This window comes from Anabrus simplex, chromosome 1, assembly GCF_040414725.1.
Source record: "Anabrus simplex isolate iqAnaSimp1 chromosome 1, ASM4041472v1, whole genome shotgun sequence".
In the NCBI taxonomy this organism is placed as follows: domain Eukaryota; kingdom Metazoa; phylum Arthropoda; class Insecta; order Orthoptera; family Tettigoniidae; genus Anabrus; species Anabrus simplex.
Window position 1 is genome coordinate 1,145,148,109 of NC_090265.1, and position 21,917 is coordinate 1,145,170,025.

The 21,917-nt window shown below is 38.5% G+C and overlaps 1 protein-coding gene across 1 annotated transcript in view; it reads left to right on the forward strand.

The window, feature by feature from the left end:
* The window catches only part of G9a (histone-lysine N-methyltransferase G9a), a 429,274-nt gene that overhangs the window by 199,203 nt on the left and 208,154 nt on the right, over nt 1-21,917 (forward strand). The window contains exon 9 of the mRNA XM_067137709.2: nt 2,254-2,483. Within this exon, the coding sequence (XP_066993810.2) occupies nt 2,254-2,483 (230 nt within the window). The remainder of the gene's footprint in view (nt 1-2,253; nt 2,484-21,917) is intronic.

The window sequence follows — 21,917 nt, forward strand, 5'->3', positions numbered from 1 at the left end:
AAGGTGGTTTTAATATCTGCAGTCCTCGTGTTCACAGCATCTCTTTCCCATGAGTAATTACTTAAATTTTTCTCTGTCCATATGTTCGTAAATTTGGTTACGTCACTATATTGTCAGTGAAAAATAGTTTCCACACATCTAGTTAAGTGCATGCTTCAACGGCTTTTCTCCGCACTCCAGGTAAATGGGTTTCGTTCATAAAAGATCATCATCATATTCTACCAAATAACGTTCAGTATTTGGAAATATTTATGTTTATTTCTGTCCAAACACCTATGAATTTGAAATTTTGAATTTATCTTAATGAAGTCCTGTCTTGTTTCAACTCCAGCATACACTCGCATTTAACAGAGTCAGCACTGGAAAGTATGGCTTCCTTTTTAACAAACTAATGCATACGCCCGCTTTCATGGTGAGGTTTTTTGATAATTTAGTTGTGTGGTTTTTCTTCTTTTTTTTCTAAATGCTTTCCTTTACGTAAAATATATTTCATATTTAATTCCGTATTGTTGTCAACTATTCAATTAGGGCACAACAACAAGCCAGAGCCCGTCCAACAAGGCCAGTGGGGAGTAAGTAGTTCATTCTGTGTTGCCCTATTCTTCTTATTTTTAATTTTGAGATATTTATTAACATTTCATTTCCTTTCTTTTAGACCTCTCACTCAAGCTTGACCAATAACGTCAGTAATTACTGAACTTTTTTCAATTCAAGTGTTTCAGTGTTCTTGTCAGCTTTCCACCGTCATTTTATGATAGATGTTCCCTGCCACTGGAGCCCCACATTGCGCTAATCTTCCACTGCTGGGCTGAGTGGCTCAGACGGTTGAGGCGCTGGCTTTCTGAACCCAACTTGGCAGGTTCGATCCTGGCTCAGTCCGGTGGTATTTGAAGGTGCTCAAATACGTCAGCCCCATGTTGGTAGATTTACTGGCTCGTAAAAGAACTCCTGAGGGACTAAATTCCGGCACCTTGGCATCTCCAAAAACCGTAATAGAGTAGTTATTGGGACGTAAAGCCAATAACATTATTATTATTATTATTATTATTATTATTATTATTATTATTATTATTATTATTATAAAAAATCTTCTACCAGTATTTATTTGCTAAAGCTTGTTCAGCAACAGACTTCTTTAAGCTGATATTAATGGAACAATGGAATTCATTTTACTTTTTTTTTTTTTTTACGTCGCAACGACACAGATAGGTCTTATGGCGACGATTGGGTGGGAAAGGCCTAGAAGTGGGAAGGAAGCGGCCGTGGCCTTAATTAAGGTACAGCCCCAGCCTGGTGTGAAAATGGGAAACCACGGAAAACCATTTTCAGGGCTGCCGACAGTGAGGTTCGAACCCACTATCTCCCGATTACTGGATACTGGCCGCACTTAGCGACTGCAGCTATCGAGCTCGGTATTAATTGAACTAGCAATTTAATTGAAACTTCAACAAAGTTTTCATAACATTATAGAATAATAACAATTCATTGTATAGTACTGTATTTTAGTACTTCAAAGTATCACCTATAAGGCTTTTTTTATATGAGTTGATTATAATTTAATTTAATTTGTAGTTTTTTAAATGTTAGGCCCTTGTATTTTAAGTCACCAAAAAGTACAGTGCATTAATGCCACTTTATAACAGCAACCTTAACACACATTGTTACCTGTATGTCATAAACATGGAGGGACTAAAATTCCCCTCTTTCATTTTATAGATTAGGTTATTTTTAATCATGTATCAATTAGTCGCACATCATATGTAGCTGAAGATGTCCCAAATTATGGGACGGACAATATGTACTACTCTTTAATGCTTTTAATGTTCTAATGATCTAATATACACTGATTGTATTGTATTATATTGTATTGAAAAAGGTGAACAAGTACATCTCTCACTTGACTTGTAGTATTCCTCGGTATGCAGTTAATAATAATCTAATTATTTCTGTAGGATATTTATTTAATCTTTTATGTCTCCTAATATTTATAAGGAATAGTCTGTATTTGTGAGTTATAGTTACACATTCATTGGAGGTGAAGCCAGTCAGGAGTGATCTCCAAGGCATCTTGAAGTTCATGATTACTCTCTTTAATTCTATGTAGGATACAAAAAACTTGGATGTGACAGACACAGGGTTTGGTAACTCAATGCCAATATGTATTAGAATTTTCTTGATTAATATTTAGGTGGTAGCCTGGATGTTAAATTCTGAACCTCAAGAAACTTATCTAGCATGGTATTTGTTATACAGCATCTGGCTTGAACCCTAATCATCAGTTCCGAGAGTGCTCCATGGGCACTGCGCTACATGTGGCTTGTGATGGCGGACATACTGTTGCTGTTCATATCTTGCTTCAAGCTGGTGCCCAGCTGGACATGATGGATCGAGAACAACGGACACCTCTCATGTTGGCTGCTGTGGGAAGACACAATGATATTGTAAAATATCTCATCAAAGCTGGAGCGTGCATTACCTTAAAGGTATACCTCTATTGTTATTCTATGTAATCATGTCACTATCAGGAAGATATGCTTAAATCAGGATCTGGAAATTTCAAAATTTTTAGCTGTGTAATACAACTATCTGATGAAAGTGGTTTTATTATGGTTTCTATCAGACCTTAGTTGTGGTTCATTTAATGTTTCATGTTGATGTCCAATCTGGAATGTTTTGTTGCTTAAAGGACTGTTTAATAACGCTGGTCAACAGTTATTTTGTTATATCTACATTTTCAGCTTTGTCTTATGTACGGTACGGCATTCCCATACCCTGATTCCAAACATTAAGTCAGAAACTTTCCACCATCCACTGTTTTTAAAATTGTTTTTAATTTTTATATTGACAACAGTTGTTTCATGTTTATTATCATTTGCAGTCTTTAACGTGCTATTCAGAATACTGTTATGTATTTAATTCCTTTGTATCAACAATCAGCTTATAACTCTTGGTAATTGTTGCCTAGAAATTCAGGAATGACTAGATATTCCTCACAAAACTGTGATCATAAGGTTTTAAGTTCCCAGATGAATAGAAGGTTTCCTTAATGAAAGAAGCTAATTATAAAAAGCATAAGCATAACAGCTTTGTATACTGTTTCAGTATGGTTTTTTTTTTTTGCAATATTATATAGTACTACACAATCAGGAATGTCAGAAATATTTTCACTATCATTATCCATATTAACTATATCTGTATATATAAAATAAGAGTTTTTTCAGTATATTGCTTAGAATTTGAAAAGAATGGTATTTCTGTATCGGTCATGTCCATAGTAACAAGGAAATGCACTTTTTACTTTTCTGTAATGTCTGCCTGCCTGCCTGTCTGTCTGTATGCATGAACATGCAGCATGAGAAAACGGCTGAAGAGAATTTAATGAAAATCAGTATGTGAAGTCGGGGGGGGGGGGGTGAGCCACTACAATTTAGGCTATACATCATTTTACTCACGCTGAGTGAAATGATTGTTTAGGGGATGGCCTAAAATTAAGTTCTCAAATATTTATATTATTAATGGTTCTATCAATAAATATTACATAACTAAAGTTATATAGAATTAAATTTTCTATCATTTATGTCATACATTGTTACCATACTGGCTTTGATAACAGAGATGTTCATGAATTTGCATTTTTGTTGCCAAGTCCATATCAACGCCGAGCCACGAGAAAATGGGTTAACATAATTTAATGAAAGTCGGTATATAGGGTCGGGGAATAAGAAACTACAGTCGAAGTTATAAACAATTTTATTTGCCCTGTATGAAATTGTAGTGTAGGGGAAGGCGCCTAAAATTTAATTTTTAAATACCTATGTTATTGGTCCTATCGAAAAATACTACATAACAAAAGTTCTAGACTATACAATTTCCGACCATTTATGTTTTATTCAATTTTACTGTACCAACTATGATAAGAGTGGTATTTCAGAGTAGGAAGAAAACTAAATGTGAAGGCCTACAATACTGAAAGCGCGTAACATTGATCAACAATAACATTACATTGACCATTGTTTGTGGTGATGTTCCTTGTCTCTTATGCTACCGCTCAACTCCGATAGATGGGATTACTGATGCTTACCGAGTATAACAGCCTGATTGAACATTGGCAGGAAATAGCTGGGGAGTTAGAAAACTTTCTTCTTTAGCATGTCATTCCTCTGGTTCATACATTTTCTGATACTGCTGTTACGTAACTCACTGGTTCATCATAGTACTCCAGCCATTCAATCGCTACTGTGACGCGCTGTTTTGAATGAGCCGTGTGCAGCAGCAGCAGCAGCAGCTGGCCTAGAATTACAATTTAGGCCTTTTCCAAATTATAGCACCACAATTCACAAAATAACTCAAAAGTTCAGCCCTGAAAAGAGCTGTTTCTTAAAAAGAGCTTCTTCCTCTGCATTTTTATTAAATTCTACATTCATTTTTTTCAAAATAAGCAGAGAAGAAGGGGTTTCTCCTCTGGCTTGGAGGAAAAAAATTGCTTCCAAGTTAGATAGATTTTTCTGCAGCTAGTGTAGTGAATTGAGATTTTCAGATTTTCAGACTCATCAGGTTCTCCTAGGAAACATATTAGTAAAAGGGCATAGTTTTTGCTCTGAGACTCTCCACTATTCTTACCCTACCCCATCTCCCTCCCTGCGAAAAAAGTCTAAGAGTGTTTACGGATCATGGCTGTCTGCAGAGTGGTCATTTCAGCTCTGGAACTTTGGACTGCTAGATCCGCAGCGTAGTACTGTTTGTTAAAAGTGAGAAAATGTGTTTTTTTAATTTGATCAAGTATTTCATGTGAAATCATTGCTTTTACTCATGCCATTCGTACTGATGTCATTGTTATGACCTATGTTTATTTCAGTTGGGAAAACCACTAAGACAGTCTTTTTGAGGATGTAAAAAGGCAGGGTGAGAGTGAGTGCCTGCCATTATAATGCAATTCCCCAACCTGTTTGTGACTGATGGTAGGCAAGCGGGCCTACCATTACAATGAAAATTCCCTAACGCAGTCTTCATATGGTGACTCTTCCGTCGCGTTTCTAGGGTAACATTGCTATGCAGTTGAATACAGTCTTGCTCACAACGTATACTCTACCTAACCTACAATCCTGTAACAATGTAGAATTCAGTAGGGAAGCACCGGTACATTAGCTAGTATTCTATATTTTCATCATCCTCAGTTCTATTTTGAGACATTAGACTGTTGTAAAGTGAATGGTGAATGGGTGAAATATATTTCAAAAGTTCATTAATATATTTAATTTTCTTTTTGTTAATTGGTCTTGGGTTGGAATATTTTGGTATTAGTTGAACATGTTGTTGTTCAAGGGTGTGTTTATCTGTTCTCTTCTGTCCTTTGCAATATTCACGTATGTACCGTCCTCTATAGCTTCTGTAGAACAACACTTAATGCACCACAGCTCTGCTTGTTCAAGACATAGACTTTCAACATTGAAATGCGACAGAAAGTAACAGGTTGCTTATCCCCAGGGAATTTACGATTAGCTTTTTTAGTAGTCAAAAGCTTTGAACTTAAAAAAATCAGCCTGTTGCATTTCAGTTCCAAATTTTTTTTTATTATCTGTCTTAATTTTTATTTTATTTTACCAATCCAGCAGGTGTATAGACATATTTTTCTACTGGTGTGCCCCCCGCGCTCTCTTTGAGTCCAAAGTCCCTATTGCAGGATAGGTATCTGTGACCTGATACTAGATATTGGTAAACTATTTTTATAACATATCATTTATGTATAATTCACAACCGAAAACACTTTAAGGATATTTTTATTTTGAACAAGGCAGTTATATCAGAATACTGATTGTTTGAATTATAATGGTATTATTTCATCTGTGCCACACCCTGCAATATGTTCTGGTGAAATGTACATAAGTACATCATCTGAAGGACAATCATGCATGCAAAAATTGTAAGTTCAGAGTTGTCGACTCTGAAAAACATAACTGGTATGTAGATGGGGATTAGCCAGAGCTTGCTGTAAATTGAATGCTATCACTTTCGGGAAAATGTGATCTTTAGAATAAGCTGTATCAGTTTTTAGGTAATGATATGACTTGCACTTTCAACGGACGGAAATCTAGCTATTTTTTGGATTTATGCTGTTTCAAAATCTTCCTCGCAGCTGAAGCTTTAAGTGCAGCGAATCGTACCTTACAAGTATCAGTAGACAGTTAGAAAACCTTGTAAATATAATCGCTAACAATATTGTTATGAATAGTGTTAAAATATTGTTACCATTGCGTTACAAAAATTGCAAACTTTGGGCTGGGATGGCTTGGGAATAGGGAAACTAGCTGTTCGACTAAGTAGTATGTACATTAAATCAATAAAAGTAAACTTCCACCTGTTTGGTACTATATATTTGCTTTAAGCAAATTAATTATTAGAACATGTTTCATTCCTTAGGAACATCTTTAGCTACTTAACATTGCTTAGATGAAATTGCATTAAATTACTTAGAATTATCTTCGTCTCAAAAAATCCGTCTTAAAATACTACCTTTGTTATGCTTAAAACAAAACTAATTTAACCCTTTCATTCTGGCGTAGCGAGTACGGTTGCGTGACCCTCTGGATGCGAGCAGCTAGTGGCTCACTGAACCTGCTGTACGGGATACTTGTTTCGCTCCGCTCTCCCGTCTGCATACGGCTCGCGACGTGGGAACAGGAAGAGGTTAAATGTATTTTATTTTTGATGTGGAACTCACCTGCAGCTGCCTTCTGAGAAAAGTATGTATTAATCTCCTCACACAGAAGTGTTATGTTACTCGTGTTAAAAAACAGCTGAAAGAAATTAACTGCATCGATATGTTTCTTCGGATTTAGGTTCTTATTGTTCCAATTTACCGTATAATCCTGAATACCACCTGCCACCGAATAAGACCCACACCCTAAACTTGAGACGGCAAAATACGGAAGAAAAGAAAATTGCATTCCTATTTAAATTTCTTCATATATACCACAATTATAAATTCAAACAGCTACAATTAATAAAATCATCACAAAAATCGTAAATAAAATCGGTCCAGTACTTGGATCATTCACAATTCACCGTCATCTGAAGTTTCACCGTAGGAAATTTCGTCGCTGGCATCGCTCCACAAATAGTCGTCCTCACTACAGTCCACTGAATTTGAAATTCCACATTTCTTGAAGCTTTTGGACACTAGGTCGTTGGGAATGCGTGCCCATGTGGTCTTGATCCAGCTGCATATTAGTTCCACTTCAGGCCTCCTCACTTGTCCGGTTGGTGTTAACGTGTGATCACCATTAGACATCCATTTGGTGTACAGCGGTTTCATTGCAGTTTTGAATGGCCAGTTCACGCACTCATCCAACGCCTGTAGAATAGAAGTGAGTCCTCCAGGAATTATCACAATATTGGTTTTTCCTTTCCTCATCATATCTTTTACGGAGTCAGTTGTATGTCCTCAGTAACTGTCCATGTTTCGTTTTTGTAACAAAGCTCCCAGACGACGTTGCCAAACGCAGTTCGCCCAGTCCTCAACTAACGCACTGTCCATCCAGCCGGACTCATGTGTTCTAACAATAACACCGGGCGGCAATTTTCCTTTCGGAAGTGTTTTCCTTTTCAGAGCCACATATGGAGGGAGTTTGGTTCCATCCGCTAATATGCACAACATTACCGTGCATCATTGCTTTTAGTTACACCTATTCTGATGGTTACACTTTTAGAACCCTTCGTATCCACTGTATTTTCCAACGGCATTTCAAAATTGACACGTGTCTGATCAGCATTCCCAATTTGCGACAGCAAAAAATTTTGCTTCCTTAAATGAATAATGTGATGCTGAAAGGCTATTAATTTTTGTTCATATGCCCGAGGGAGATGATGTGAAATAGACGTACATTTCCGAAGGCACTATCACTTTCTCTGATAAAAGTTTTGGATCCATCCGCGGCTTGCAGTAAAACCCTGTGTTTTGAGTTCTTTTGAGATCTCTAGTGCTTTCAATTGACACATTTCACAAGAATTGCCATATCCTAACTCACATTTTTCTATCACATATTTGTGGAGTCATTCTTCAATTTCCAGAAGCACTGCACTCCCCCCGCGGAACACTCTTTGATCACCGTTACTTTTTAGAAGTTTTTCCTTCTGCCAATCACGATTCATCAATATCATACTTTCTGCCAACGGCACAATTTCCGTATATTCCATCTTCACTTACAACTTTAAGTTTCTCACATACAGTAAATGACTGCAGACGCTATTTTGAATCCATAATTTAAAAAATTTGTTCGTGGCATTGACCTCTGCAGATCTTTTGCCACTACTTTCACCAGATGATAAGTACCTGCATGTAAGTGTAATTGGGGAAGTATAGCGTGTTGAATGTGAGGTAAGGAAAGTTAAGGATTACACAAACACCCAGTCCCCAGGCCAGGGATATTAATCATTTACGATTAAAACCCCTGCCTGACCCGGCCGGGAATCGAACCCGGGGCTGCCGGGTGACAGGCGGATGCGTTGGCCCCTACACCGCGGAGCCGGACAATCCATCGCTTACTATCAAGACAGCAATTTCACGGTTGTGGTATGGAACTCGAATCTGAGTGAGGTAGACCCATAACCAACAGTCTCGACTCTCGCAAAGTACGATATCCCACGAGATCAGCTATTCGAGGACCCAGCATGCCAGCAACACTTTGAAACAAATGACAATCGAGCATCCGCAGCAGCGGCTTTACTGCTTATTTACTCATATTCTTTGATTTACTGTATTTCATTACCTTGTATTTCGCATTTACATGCCACTGTAACCGAATTGAGAAAAAATCGATCTTGTTTTCTAGAACGCAACTAAAACACAATAAGACCTGAATGCCCGTTTACATGTGGTATATTGCGTATGGTAACCGTATTCAAATCAATTTCATTACTCCATGTATGTGTAGTAAATAGGTATGAGAATGAACGGCTTGAATACGACCCGTACCCAAGATTTTGAACCAATATTTTGGGGGAAAATGTGCGGTTGGTATTCAGGATTATATCGTAGTTTTCTGCTTGGTGGTTCAAGCACGTGGTCTTCATCCTCACTATCTTTATCTTCAGTCAAATCGTTGAAGTAGGCCGACCTTTTAGGTGACGAAGCGCTAACGGAAGTAGAAAACATCCTGAAGTAGAAGATGTGCTTGGAGTCGTTCTGTCACCAGAATTAGATGATAAATCACCATCATTGTCATCTTCTTTAAAGCACTACCCAATATGAGGGCAAAAGCTTCCTCCAGAGTATATCTTTCCTGCGTCATCAGGCCTTTCACAGTTTAAAAGCGATTGAATGCTAACACTTTAACACAGAGGAGCACCTGGGTGCGAAGTGAGCAGCATACCGGGCACATTGCTGTCGTCTTCGAACTGGTTACTCCTGTCATCTGGTGATCATAGCCGTAACTATATACTCCCCAAGTCAGTTACAAGAGACATCCAAGGCCAAACTTCCCCAGCAGTCTACTGTAGCGAAACAGAAAATGGACAAAAGACATGCGACTACTGCAGTTGACCAACTATAAGGTACAGCTCCTGCACGACTGCTAGAGCAGTCGACTGGAGTGAAAGGGTTAAAAAGATAAAGTAAGTAAAATAGGTGGGGGGAGCTGAATGGCATGGCGAAGTCGAAAGGGAAAATGTGTCTGCTTATGTTCTAACTTAATAAAAAACAATTTTGTGTTCTCTTAAATAGATATTAAAAATTGGTAGAATATGTCACTTTCCATATGTGATGTATATGTTTCTTACTTTTTCATTTTAAAAGATTTTGAAAAGGACTTTTTCGTGTCGATGTTACGTCTTAATTGAAAAACTGTTTTAGAGCTGCTCGTCTTTTCCGAAGCGAGTGTTGTCGTTTGATTTAACTTGTTATTCTGAATGGAATAAAGAATTAGTAGTATTGTAAAGGTGGAATTTCCTGAAAGAACCAAAATACTGTTTCTTCTCACAAGCGCATTTAATTTTTACCATTATTGTCACAGGGTTATATGATGGTATAATAGTACCCAGCGTTGCTTGGGTGAATTTATTAAATTCAATTAAGTGCATCCCCCATCTCTTGAGCCTGTAATCCCCCTGTGGGTGGGGCCGGTGGAATAACACCCACGGTAGCCCCTGCCGGTCATAAGGAGTGACATATAGGGGCTCCAGGGGCTCTCAATTTAGGAGCGTCGGTTGGTGACCACAGGTCCCTAAGCTGAGTCCTGGCATTGCTTCCACTTACTTGTGCCAGACTCCTCTGTTTCATCTGTCCTATCCAACCTCCCTTGGTCATCTCTTGTTCATTTCCGGTCCTGACGGTATTAGGTTTCTGAGGCCTAGAGAGTCTTTTATTTTCATGCCCTTGTCTTTCTTTGGCTGATACCTTTATTTTTTGAAGTGTTGGATCCCTTCCAATATTTCTCTCTGACTAGTGTTATATAGAGGATGGTTGCCTAGTTGTACTTCCTCTTACAACAATAAACACCAGCACCAAACACCACGTTGAACCTGTAAACTCTGATTATTGTCTATTTTCTCCCCAATTTCCATTGAAATTCAAGTCTTAGGTTTAGTATGTGCAGTAGTTTACCCTTGTTGCTGTAAAACTAAAATAAGCCCCCTCATAACTTCCCGTACCCTAGATTCCTAAGAGTAATTTGCAGTTTAGTTTCTTCCATCCTTTATCTTGAACTTTGGCAGAAGTTCCACAAATTTATGTGCAACTCTCTTACTGTTATGCTGTGAAAACCAAAACGAAGCTCCTCTAAACCTGCTTCCCCACCACCACCTTGAGTTAAGAAAAGTAATTTGCAGCTTAGTTTCTTTCCCCATTTATCTTGAATTTATTCAGAGTTTCACAAATGTATGTGTTGCTGTTTTCCCATTATGTTGTGAGTACCAGAATGAGCCCCCTCTAAACCCCTAGTCCCCTTGAGTTCGTAAAATTAATTTTGAACTTAGTTTCTCCCCCGTTTATTGAGAACTCATATATACACGCTGCTATTTCTCCGTGATGCTGTTTAGCAGAGCCGTTCAATATGACAACCCTTTTGTCAGAGGAGTGATACTGTTTGCTTAACATGGAATGACCGGGCGAGTTGGCCGTGCAGTTAGGGGCGCGCGGCTGCGAGCTTGTACCAGGAGAGGGTGGGTTTGAATCCCACTCTCGGTAGCCCTGAAGGTGGTTTTCCGTGCTTTCCCATTTTCACACCAGGCAAATGCTGGGGCTGTACCTTAATTAAGGCCATGGCCGCTTCCTTCCAACTCGTAGGCCTTTCCTATCCCATCATCGCTATAAGGCCTATCTATGTTGGTGCGACATAAAGCCAGTAGCAAAAGAAAAAATAACATGGAATGAGCTGTAGGCAGGATGAGAAGTGAGGTACTTTGCCATTAAGTTTCATTGTAATGATACAAGACGTAGATCGACTAATCATATAAAGCATGCGCACGCAGACTGTATAGTGATTCCAGCTGTGAAATGTGATCTGATGTCTCTGGGCACCAAGGATGTGAGTCCTTCCCGCTATCATCAGGAATTATGTGATAGGAATCAGTCAAGGGATGTTTCACCATTGAACACTTCATATAATCTGTATCATTTATACCTGCAATCGTCCTGATGGCTACATGTGTGTCTGTGGATCCTCGCATACAGTGGACCACCTACTGTTTGAAATATTTTATTAACTTCATCCACTTCATTTTCCGCAGATTAGATACATGAATTCTTTTTCATTGTAAAATTGAATATGTATTTTAACTCTAACCCTAGTATATTATGTAAAATAGGGTTCCAAGCTCCTTTGGATATTCAATAATAATAATAATAATAATAATAATAATAATTTATACCTTTATTAAATGACCATTGTGAAATTGAATATGTATTTTAACTCTAACCGTAGTATATTATGTAAAATAGTGTTCCAAACTCCTTTGGATATTTAATAATAATAATAATAATAATAATAATAATAATAATAATAATAATAATAATAATAATAATAATAATAATTTATACCTTTATTAAATGACGACTAGTTTTGATTCTCTTCGAATCATCATCATTTCAGACAAATACATCAATCAGAAAATGTATCAGGACTAACACACATTTCACATGGGATATGGCTCAAAAAATACCTTTAAAGAAGTTAACGTGAATTGTATGTCTTAAAAAAACACGTTGAATTTATATTACTTCCTTAGAGTCCAAGTCACATTAATTGAGCACATCCCTCGACTGATTCGTATCACATATGTCAAATGTCAACATGGAAATGAAAGTTATAAATGATGATCATCAAGAATATCAGAGATTCAGAGGAAGAATAATGTGCCAGACCGCCAGATGGAAACGGACGAAGAAGATAAAGTTTATAACATTGCCTACATTCAGGTAGAGTATGTGCTTCTGAGCACTGTTTCAAAACATCCTTTTGAATTCTGTTCAGTGTAACAAAATTATAAAACTTATGTTGGTGTGATGTACAGCTTTGTTAAATGCGTTAATTCATTTATAAAGAAACTGTTATTTCATTAAAACTACTACCTGATTGAAAGCAATGCTTCAGTGAAACTCACCGTTATATTCCCCATCACCAGTATCGAATATCAACAACGTTCATACATGAGAATGTGGTTAAGTGTGTACTGGTAAATAACTTGAAACAAATAATTCAATATTTGCGCCGTTATCATATTATCAGCTGATATTATATGCGCAGGCGAATTCAAATGGCCTTTGTGAGGCAGTGTTGCTAAATCTGCATGTGGTTTAAAACCGCCTTGGGAACACAAATCGAAGAAAAAGTTTGGCAGGGACGTAGATTTGGACACAGACCTTTAAGTTGACGGGATCACGCCATAGCAAGCACACTCGGGCGACACTGTCTGAAACACGCATTGTGTTTGTGTTTGGTGCTGATTTCTTCATATTTGGAGGCAAAAGAATAACTTATTTTCCGAAGGAAACTTCAATGGAAGGGCATTTCTGGCTAATTCTTGAAAAAAAGTGACTCGAGTACATCACGCACAAACGACAGTGTGGTCACACAATATTCACAGAGATCTGCCAACTCAAGTCAATTCAGTTTGCTAGGGAGAACAAGATTGAAAATTTGAATGCAAGTTGTCCATATACCGAAAATATTTTCAGGTGTAGTGGATTCAAATGGATTAACATTCTGCATCCATGCTAATAGATTCTACAATTCCATTTTCTCAAAATTAGTTGTTTCTATGGGTACGACGGTAAAGTTACATTTAAAATCTTCTGCCACAACTTTGATGGGCTTGGTTATAGCCTCACATTCGTGGAAGCATGTAGTAAAAAGTTGTCACTACAGTGGAACCTCTATTATTCGTTCCCGCAAACTACGTTTTCCTGGATTATATGTTCAAATTATGTGGTCCCACGAGCATCATATTTAAATCACGTTGTAAAAATCCCACATTATCCGTTCCTCAAAGAAACGATTTCCCGGATCAACCGTTCAGAAATTTCAGTCCCATGAACGCTAAATCCTCGATCAAGTGTTTTTCAATCAACTGTATCTCACGAAAGGACGCCTTTGGCATACTTATGGATCTTGGTGTCAACGCCGCGTCATTGCGATAATTAAAGCAAGTACTGTACTGGAAAAGCGATCGGCGGTGAACTTGCATAAGGGACCATCTTAGCATCGCATTCGGGTGGTATTGTTTAGAGAATCTTGGAAATCATAAAGCAGAGCGTGGCCACAACCATTGTAAGGAGACACAGCACATTTCGACAGCTCTGCTTGAAGACGGAACGAGTTTCGTCAAATATTCGCACTTACTAAATGTCAATCAATCACTACTGATCTGTATTTAGCGCAGTAGCCCAGGTGGCAGATTCTCTATCTGTTGTTTTCCTAGCCTTTTCTTAAATGATTGCAAAGAAATTGGAAATTTATTGAACATCTCCCTTGGTAAGTTATTCCAATCCCTAACTCCCCTTCCTATAAACGAATATTTGCCCCAATTTGTCCTCTTGAATTCCAACTTTATCTTCATATTGTGATCTTTCCTACTTTTAAAGACACCACCCAAACTTATTTATCTACTGAAACCTCCCACGCCATCACTCCACTGACAGCTCGGAACATACCACATCGTCGAGCAGCTCGTCTCCTTTCTCACAAGTCTTCCCAACCCAAACTTTGCAACATTTTTGTAACGCAACTCTTTTGTCGGAAATCACCCAGAACAAATCGAGCTTCTTTTCTTTGGATTTTTTCCAGTTCCTGAATCAAGTAATCCTGGTGAGGGTCCCATACACTGGAACCATACTTTAGTTGGGGTCTCACCAAATATGCTCTCTCCTTTACATCCTTACTACAACCCCTAAATAACCTCATAACCTTGTGCAGAGATCTGTAGCCTTTATTTACAGTCATATTTATGTGATTACCCCAATGAAGATCTTTCCTTATATTAACACCTAGGTATTTACGATGATCCCCAAAAGGAATTTTCACCCCATCAACGCAGTAATTAAAACTGAGAGGACTTTTCCTATTTGTGAAACTCACAATCTGACTTTTAGCCCTGTATATCATCATACCATTGCCTACTGTCCATCTCACATTATTGAGGTCATTTTGCAGTTGCTCACAATCTTGTAACTTATTTATTACTCTGTACAGAATAACATCATCTGCGAAAAGCCTTATCTCTGATTCCACTTCTTTACACATATCATTGATATATGTAAGAAAACATAAAGGTCCAATAATACTGCCTTGAGGAATTCCCCTCTTAATTATTACAGGGATAGATAAAGCTTCACCTACTCTAATTCTCCGAGTTCTGTTTTCTAGGAACAGAACCACCCATTCAGTCACTCTTTTGTCAAGTCCAATTGCACTCATTTTTGCCAGTAGTCTCCCAGGATCTACCCTATCAAATGCCTTAGACAGGTCAATCGCGATACAGTCCAATTGACCTCTTGAATCCAGGATATCTGCTATATCTTGCTGGAATCCTACAAGTTGAGCTTCAGTGGAATAACCTTTCCTAAACCCGAACTGCCTTCTATCGAACCAGTTATTACTTTCACAAACAGAAAGAATGCCTTCCCAAAGTTTACATACAATGCATGTCAAACTTACTGACCTGTAATTTTCACCTTTATGTCTATCTCCCTTTCCTTTATACACAGGGGCTACTATAGCAACTCTCCATTCATCTGCTATAGCTCCTCCGACCAAACAATAATCAAATAAGTACTTCAGATATGGTACTATATCCCAACCCATTGTCTTTAGTATGTTCCCAGAAATCTGATCAATTCCAGCCGCTTTTCTAGTTTTCAACTTTTGTATCTTATTGTAAATATTGTTATCATATGTAAATTTTAATACTTCTTTAGTATTAGTCACCTCCTCTATCTGGACATTATCCTTGTAACCAACAATTCTTACATACTGCTGACTGAATACTTCTGCCTTTTGAAGATCCTTGCATACACACTCCCCTTGTTCATTAATGATTCTTGGAATGTACTTCTTGGAACCTGTTTCTGCCTAAAGTATCTATACATACTCTTCCATTTTTCACTAAAATTTGTATGGCCATGTCTAACGATAGAATCCCCCATGACCAGAGCCTCAACCTTACCCACCTCATTTGATCCCCTCCCCTCCTGGTCAGTCCTATCTTTCCTGACAGCTGCAGAAGCTTCTTTCTCCTCCCTTTTCTCCATCCCATACCCTGTTCCACCTGTCTTTTCCTATCCACTACTCCACATTTCCCTTCCCTCACTCTTCCCTTTCTCCTACTTCCACACTTCTCGGCAGTAGTTCCCTGTTCATCTTCCCTCAGTTGTTCTACCTACAGTGACTCGTACCGATTTCTCACCGACACCCGTCCTGAATTTTGATCCTGAATGGAGCCCTTAGCTTGCAGTCTCCTTCCCCTTAAAACATTAGACCACCTGTCTACTAGAATTCTCCCCTTTTCTTCCCATCCCTCTATTACACCTACTGTATCCTGTACATTGTTTGGAGGCCTCCTTTCCTTCCTATCCTCTGAGAGAATCCTAATTATCTCCCTCAAGCTCTCCAACTCCTCCCTCATACTCATTAATGCCTGGCCACACCCACAGTTCCTACACTCACACTGCTTAGCCATTTTTTACTAAATAATGAAAAGAAAAGGAAAAATATGATAACTTATTCTGTGCAAAATAAAAATAAAAGGAAAGAAATATTGTCTAGGTTAGTTCACAAAGATCATACGACAGTAAGTTAATTAATATAGGCTACTACTACACTACAATACTACGTAATGGTACGATTTTTTATTCCTACAACACACTAACAGGATGTAAATTGCTGTTAATTACTGGAAACAGAGAATAATACACAAGAATTACACAATTCTTAACTGCAGTTAAGTCTACCCCAATTACGACAGCATTTTAGTAAGAGAGTTACTACAGGTACCACAGAAACGGTACTATATTACACAAATATTTCACAGTAATAGAATAAACACACTACATTTATTAGGTTTCTAAGAATTAGCTTATGAAATTCTTACTGAGATAGCTTGCTGCCATTGGCCAAGTGATTGATGAAGGCATTCAAAATAATGATGTTCAGCAGGTAGATCCATTTCCATGTTCGGCATGCAGTACCATAACTATTGTACTATCGCTCTTGTCAACAGCCCATGTGGGTATCGTAGCTCTTGACAGTGAGAAGTTTCGTTGCATATCCAATTTCATCCAGAAAGTAACTGGTTAACCGGTTGGTGCATGTTAGTTGGCACATACGCTTCCCTCTTATCTTTCCATTTTACAATGCACAGGTTTTCTTTCACCTTGCTATATCATCTCCCTTCTTCATTTTTAAACGTGAGTTTAGAAATTTTTTGGTATGTCCTTCTGGTTATGTCGGACATTGCCATAATTGTTCACTGTCCTTCCATGTAAATCGTTGAACAGGGCACGGAGAGGAAAAGTATTGTCAGAGATCCATGAAAGTGGATTAATTTTAGGTAAAATGTGTTACAGGAAATTTGGCAGTGTTGAACTTCACATATTTACATAGAAATTTACAGTAATACAGTTCTTATTTGTTAACAATCATTGTTTTAATACAATTCTGTCATGGCCATATCACATGGAATATCTTCAATCGCAAGCTTGTCTGAAAGACATAACAGAAAATCTCTAAATTGAAACACCGCGTATAGTATCTTTTAATTAAAATTACACTGAAATGGCGTTTTGCCTTTCGCACTGGGAGTGTCAAAGACATGTTCGGTTCACCAGGTGCAGGTCTTTTTGGTTTGACTCCCATAGGCGATCTGCACGTCGTGATGGATATGAAATGATTACGAAGACGGCATATACTCCCAGCCCCAGCAGAATTAACGAATGATGGTTAAAAACATGGTGGCGTTCATGCTTTTACTGTGTTTATTTTCTTTGTTCAAGTCTGGCAGTGTTTTGCTATATTAGGGGTAGCCTCGTTTGAAAGATTTTCCCCAGCAGAGGCTGCAGCAGGTCCATCCATCTGATGGATGTCTTCCTCATGGTCTCTTGCAGTTAACCTTTGTTTCAACACAAGCTTCCCTAGGGCGCCTGTTCTTCTAGTGATGTGTCGGAAGTATGGGAGGTAAGTCTGGCTGATACACTCGAGTAGCCCAGTCTGAATGCGTAGATCTTCGAACATGGTCGTATTGCTACTATCGTGGTCTTGTGTTTCCTTGCTTAATTGTGATATGGGACACACTATGAATCACAGGTAAAACCCATGTTATACTCTGAATGGAGGGCATATTCGATATGTACATGACATTGCTTAGTTGGTTGATAGCTGAGAGATATAATCGCTGGCTTCTCACTAAGGTTTCCAATGGTTCAAATGTCGGAGTCTTTTGAAATAAGAAATCGTGTTCTTATGGTTTGAATTCTAAGTAAAACAGGGGGGTAGTCATGTAAAACTACAAGGTTGTTTGCTTTAAAATTCTAATTAAATGTGATAAGATAACCATTGTCTGTCATAACGTGGTGGATGATGTCAGCTTGCGAAATGCAGGACAAAATTCAATGCATAGTAGCTGATAATGCTATTACAGAGAATGCTGACTAATTAAAAGCTTTTAAGTTAATTGTGTGACATCTTTCACTCATTCAATTTCTTTCATTGTAAAATGTGTGCTAGAGCTTGTCTGACCTCATGGAATATCTGCTGGAAAATTGTGATCTTCAGGTGTTCTTCTTCAGCTGCTATTATGCTTGTTGGCTGTATAACTGGATATTGCCAAACTGGCACCACTACTGTAATACCATATTACTTACGTACCTGGGCTATTCCCTTTCTCTTTCTGCTTGAGGAATGCGGAGTGTATTAAGCGTTAATACAGCATAATGTACTTAACCATTCTGCATTGGCACAAGTTTCTTTTCATAACAATAATCTTGGGCAACATTTTGTGATTTCTAGCTAATAATGTTCTACAAATTCACATATTTCCGTTAAAGGCTGGGAGTCGGCGGTAATGCATTACAGTGTCGATTTCAGAAGGAGCAGTCGACTCTTCGAGACCCCTTTCACAACCCATCCCTGTTATGTGAACACACACCAGCCATCCTAAACACGTGGTACTACTTCAACTGATGCTGTGCTAAAGACTTGATATATACGCTGCACACTTCTTAGTGGTGGAACAAAGTTGTCAAGTGACTAGATGGAAAAATACAAAATGTCAGGAGCACTGTACCAACCTTGATGCAAACAATACCTGCACCCGGAGTTTTCACTGCTAGATTTTGAAGGAAATATGTGGGATATTCTTTGTGTATATACTGCACTTCAACTGTAGTAGATGTGATGACTTCCCGAAACATGTATGGTAAAATAAATAGTTTTCTTTCATTTTATGGTGTATTGACAAGGCGGACTCAAGTAAAACTATTTTAAATAGTTCTGTAATAGATTCAGACAAGTCAGTACGGATCAACCAACCATATTAATCTATTATGGTTAAGTTTATCAACACTTAATTTCCATAGGTGTGGACTAGCATATTCTTGTCATCTTATTGTGTGTTGCCAAATGATCTGAATTTTGGTAATACACTTCAGAGGGGTTTCATACGTATGATATCTAAATTGCTTACCTGGGCTATGCTAATAATTTTGAGAGTGACTATTGAATTTACAGGCTTGGAGAAACAATCAGAAATTGTTTTGTTGATGCGTCATGAGCAGTGTATTTTGATTGCATGTAATGAGAGTAAAATGTTGTTAGGCTTTTATTGATGCAGTTGCAACCAGATGTTAAATACTGCATTACTCTTACTGTCTTCTGTTCTCACTTGGTACTGATTAGAAAAATGTTTGTTCTGTTGTTCTTTATTATTTCACGGCAGACTCGCTGGACAGAAATGCCTAGTGAGAATACAAGGAACTTTCTTAGACTCTGCTCTTTCATACAGTACAGTTTCATGAGAACAGCTCTGAAGGATGAAAACATAGCTTAGTTGTGTGGAAGTTGTCACATTTCAACAGGAAATAAGAACGGCTATGGATTAGTAGAGTTTGGCAACTATTATTTGACTGCAGCAACAGAAGAATAGGTGCACAGGGTCACACTTGTCCTGGATACGTCCATCTGAGAGAGAGAGAGAGAGAGAGAGGGGGGGGGGGGCAAGTTGATAGTAGATCCACCACCTATCCATCTCGCTGCTGTAAAAGTCTGGGCATCCACCCTGCCTGGGTCACTTCTTGTTACGTTTGCAGTTGACATTGGCTATGAAAGCTGGCGCCAGTGTGAAGGAGGGCACTGCTCTGTCTGGTTTAATATTAGAGGGTGAGGCCACTGTCATTATTGGAGAGCAGTTGTTCAAAGGAGGCTAAGTAATTGTAAAGAAGAAGAAATGAAAAGCAGTAAGATAAGAGATTTCTATAAAACAGTAATGAATGCTGGTTACTTTCATGGCATTGGCTGTATTTATATAGGGTGTCAAAAGAGGAATGGTCAATATTCAGGGATATGATAGGAACGCTCATTTGAAGCAAAAACTTCATATGGACATATGCCCTATTCCGAATGGTTTCTGAGATAGAACACATTTAATGTACATTACTTGTTGGGCCAGTGGCATGCACATATGTGTTTTACCCACCCAACCTCTTTGGCGTTTTGAATTGGGTACAAGTTTTCTGCATGTAATGTTTGCCATACACATGTTCGTAGGATATTGATATGTGCAGAAAGTCACTGTGTGCTGGTAGTAGGACTGTGCTGCACCATTTTAACAATGTGTTGCTGTTCTTGGACAGGTTGTTGAACTAGACATTCAGAAGTAAAATGGGAACTTGGAAGAATAGCCGTTTCACACAATGTGCTGAAAACTTCGGGAACCGGGCGAGTTGGCCGTGCTTGTAGAGGCGCGCGGCTGCGAGCTTGCATCCGGGAGATAGTAGGTTCGAATGCCACTGTCAGCAGCCCTGAAAATGGTTTTCTGTGGTTTCCCATTTTCACACCTGGCAAATGCTGGTGCTGTACCTTAATTAAGGCCACGGCTGCTTCCTTCCAAATCCTAGGCCTATCCTATCCCATTGTCACCATAAGACCTATCTGTGTCGGTGCGACATAAAGCCCTTAGCAAAAAAAAAAACACAAACAAACAAAAAAAACTGGTACACCACGACCAGAAATTTGATGTATCAGAAAGTGCCGGCAGTATTCCTCGTCAGCAGCAGGAGAACTGCCATCGCAGAAGCTATAAACATACACCATATCTGCTTATTCTTCATTAGTGTAGATGTGTGGCATTTTGGCCAGTGCATGTACAAACACAGTCAACTGATGCTTTTCTCTAATACAATCTCAAACCCTTGGACTATGTCACTCACAACACATCATGGGCAACTGAACGTTCAATGGGCTAATTTAATGGCAGAAAGACATACCAAGCAAAGAGGTTGGGCTAGAATAAAACGTCAAAGAGGTTGAGTGGGTGCTACTAGCCCAAAAACAAACGTGTGTTAAATGTGTTCTGTCTTGGAAACCATTCGGAATAGGGCATATGTCTATATGAAGTTTTTTTGCTTCAAATGATCGTTCCTGCCATATCCCTGAATATTGACCATTGTATATGACATTTGAATTGTAGTTTGCTATTGAATTAACACCTCTTGCTATTGTGTAAGAGTTTCATAGGGTTATGGTCAAGATGCTGCATTTTACTGGATTGGGATTAAATTTCCAAATACGACCCCAGTTCGAAAGGATGTTGGGTCAGCACTTTAGAGAAGCTCCATGTTGATAGCCGTGAAGATGGTTTTCCATGGTTTCCGATTTGCACACCAGTATTGAAATTAAGGCCAAGGATGCTACCTTTCCATTCCTAGCCCCTTCCCATCCTTGCATTGCCGAAAACCTTCAGTGTGTTAGTGCGACATTAACAACTAAGAATTAAATAAAAAAGAGCTACATCTGTTGAGTTCCTGACCTCTGCAATTATCTTCCAGTTATTAGTGAAGAGTAGGTTATTTGCTGTAAATTGTTCGTCTGAAAGCACTACCCTGCAGGATACCAGAGGTGACTTGGTAATTATGAGTTTTACTCTTTTTTGCCAGCAGTTATGTATGAAGCCAGCAAGAAGAACCTGAAAACTGCTGCATAATCATCCAGAGAGCTTATGTAGTAGTAATGGTCTACAGAATCAAAAGCTTCCAAGTGTCTTCGTTGAAGATGTCTAGTTTTGATTTAGCTGCAAAATCGTTTTACCTAACTATATGTAGCCTGGTATGTTAGTTGTTAGACAGGACCCTCCCCCCGCCCCCAAGATAGAAAACCATGCTAGGTGTCTGAGATATAGGAAAAGGTGAAGGTCAGGAAATGATGTTTTCAAAGTATACC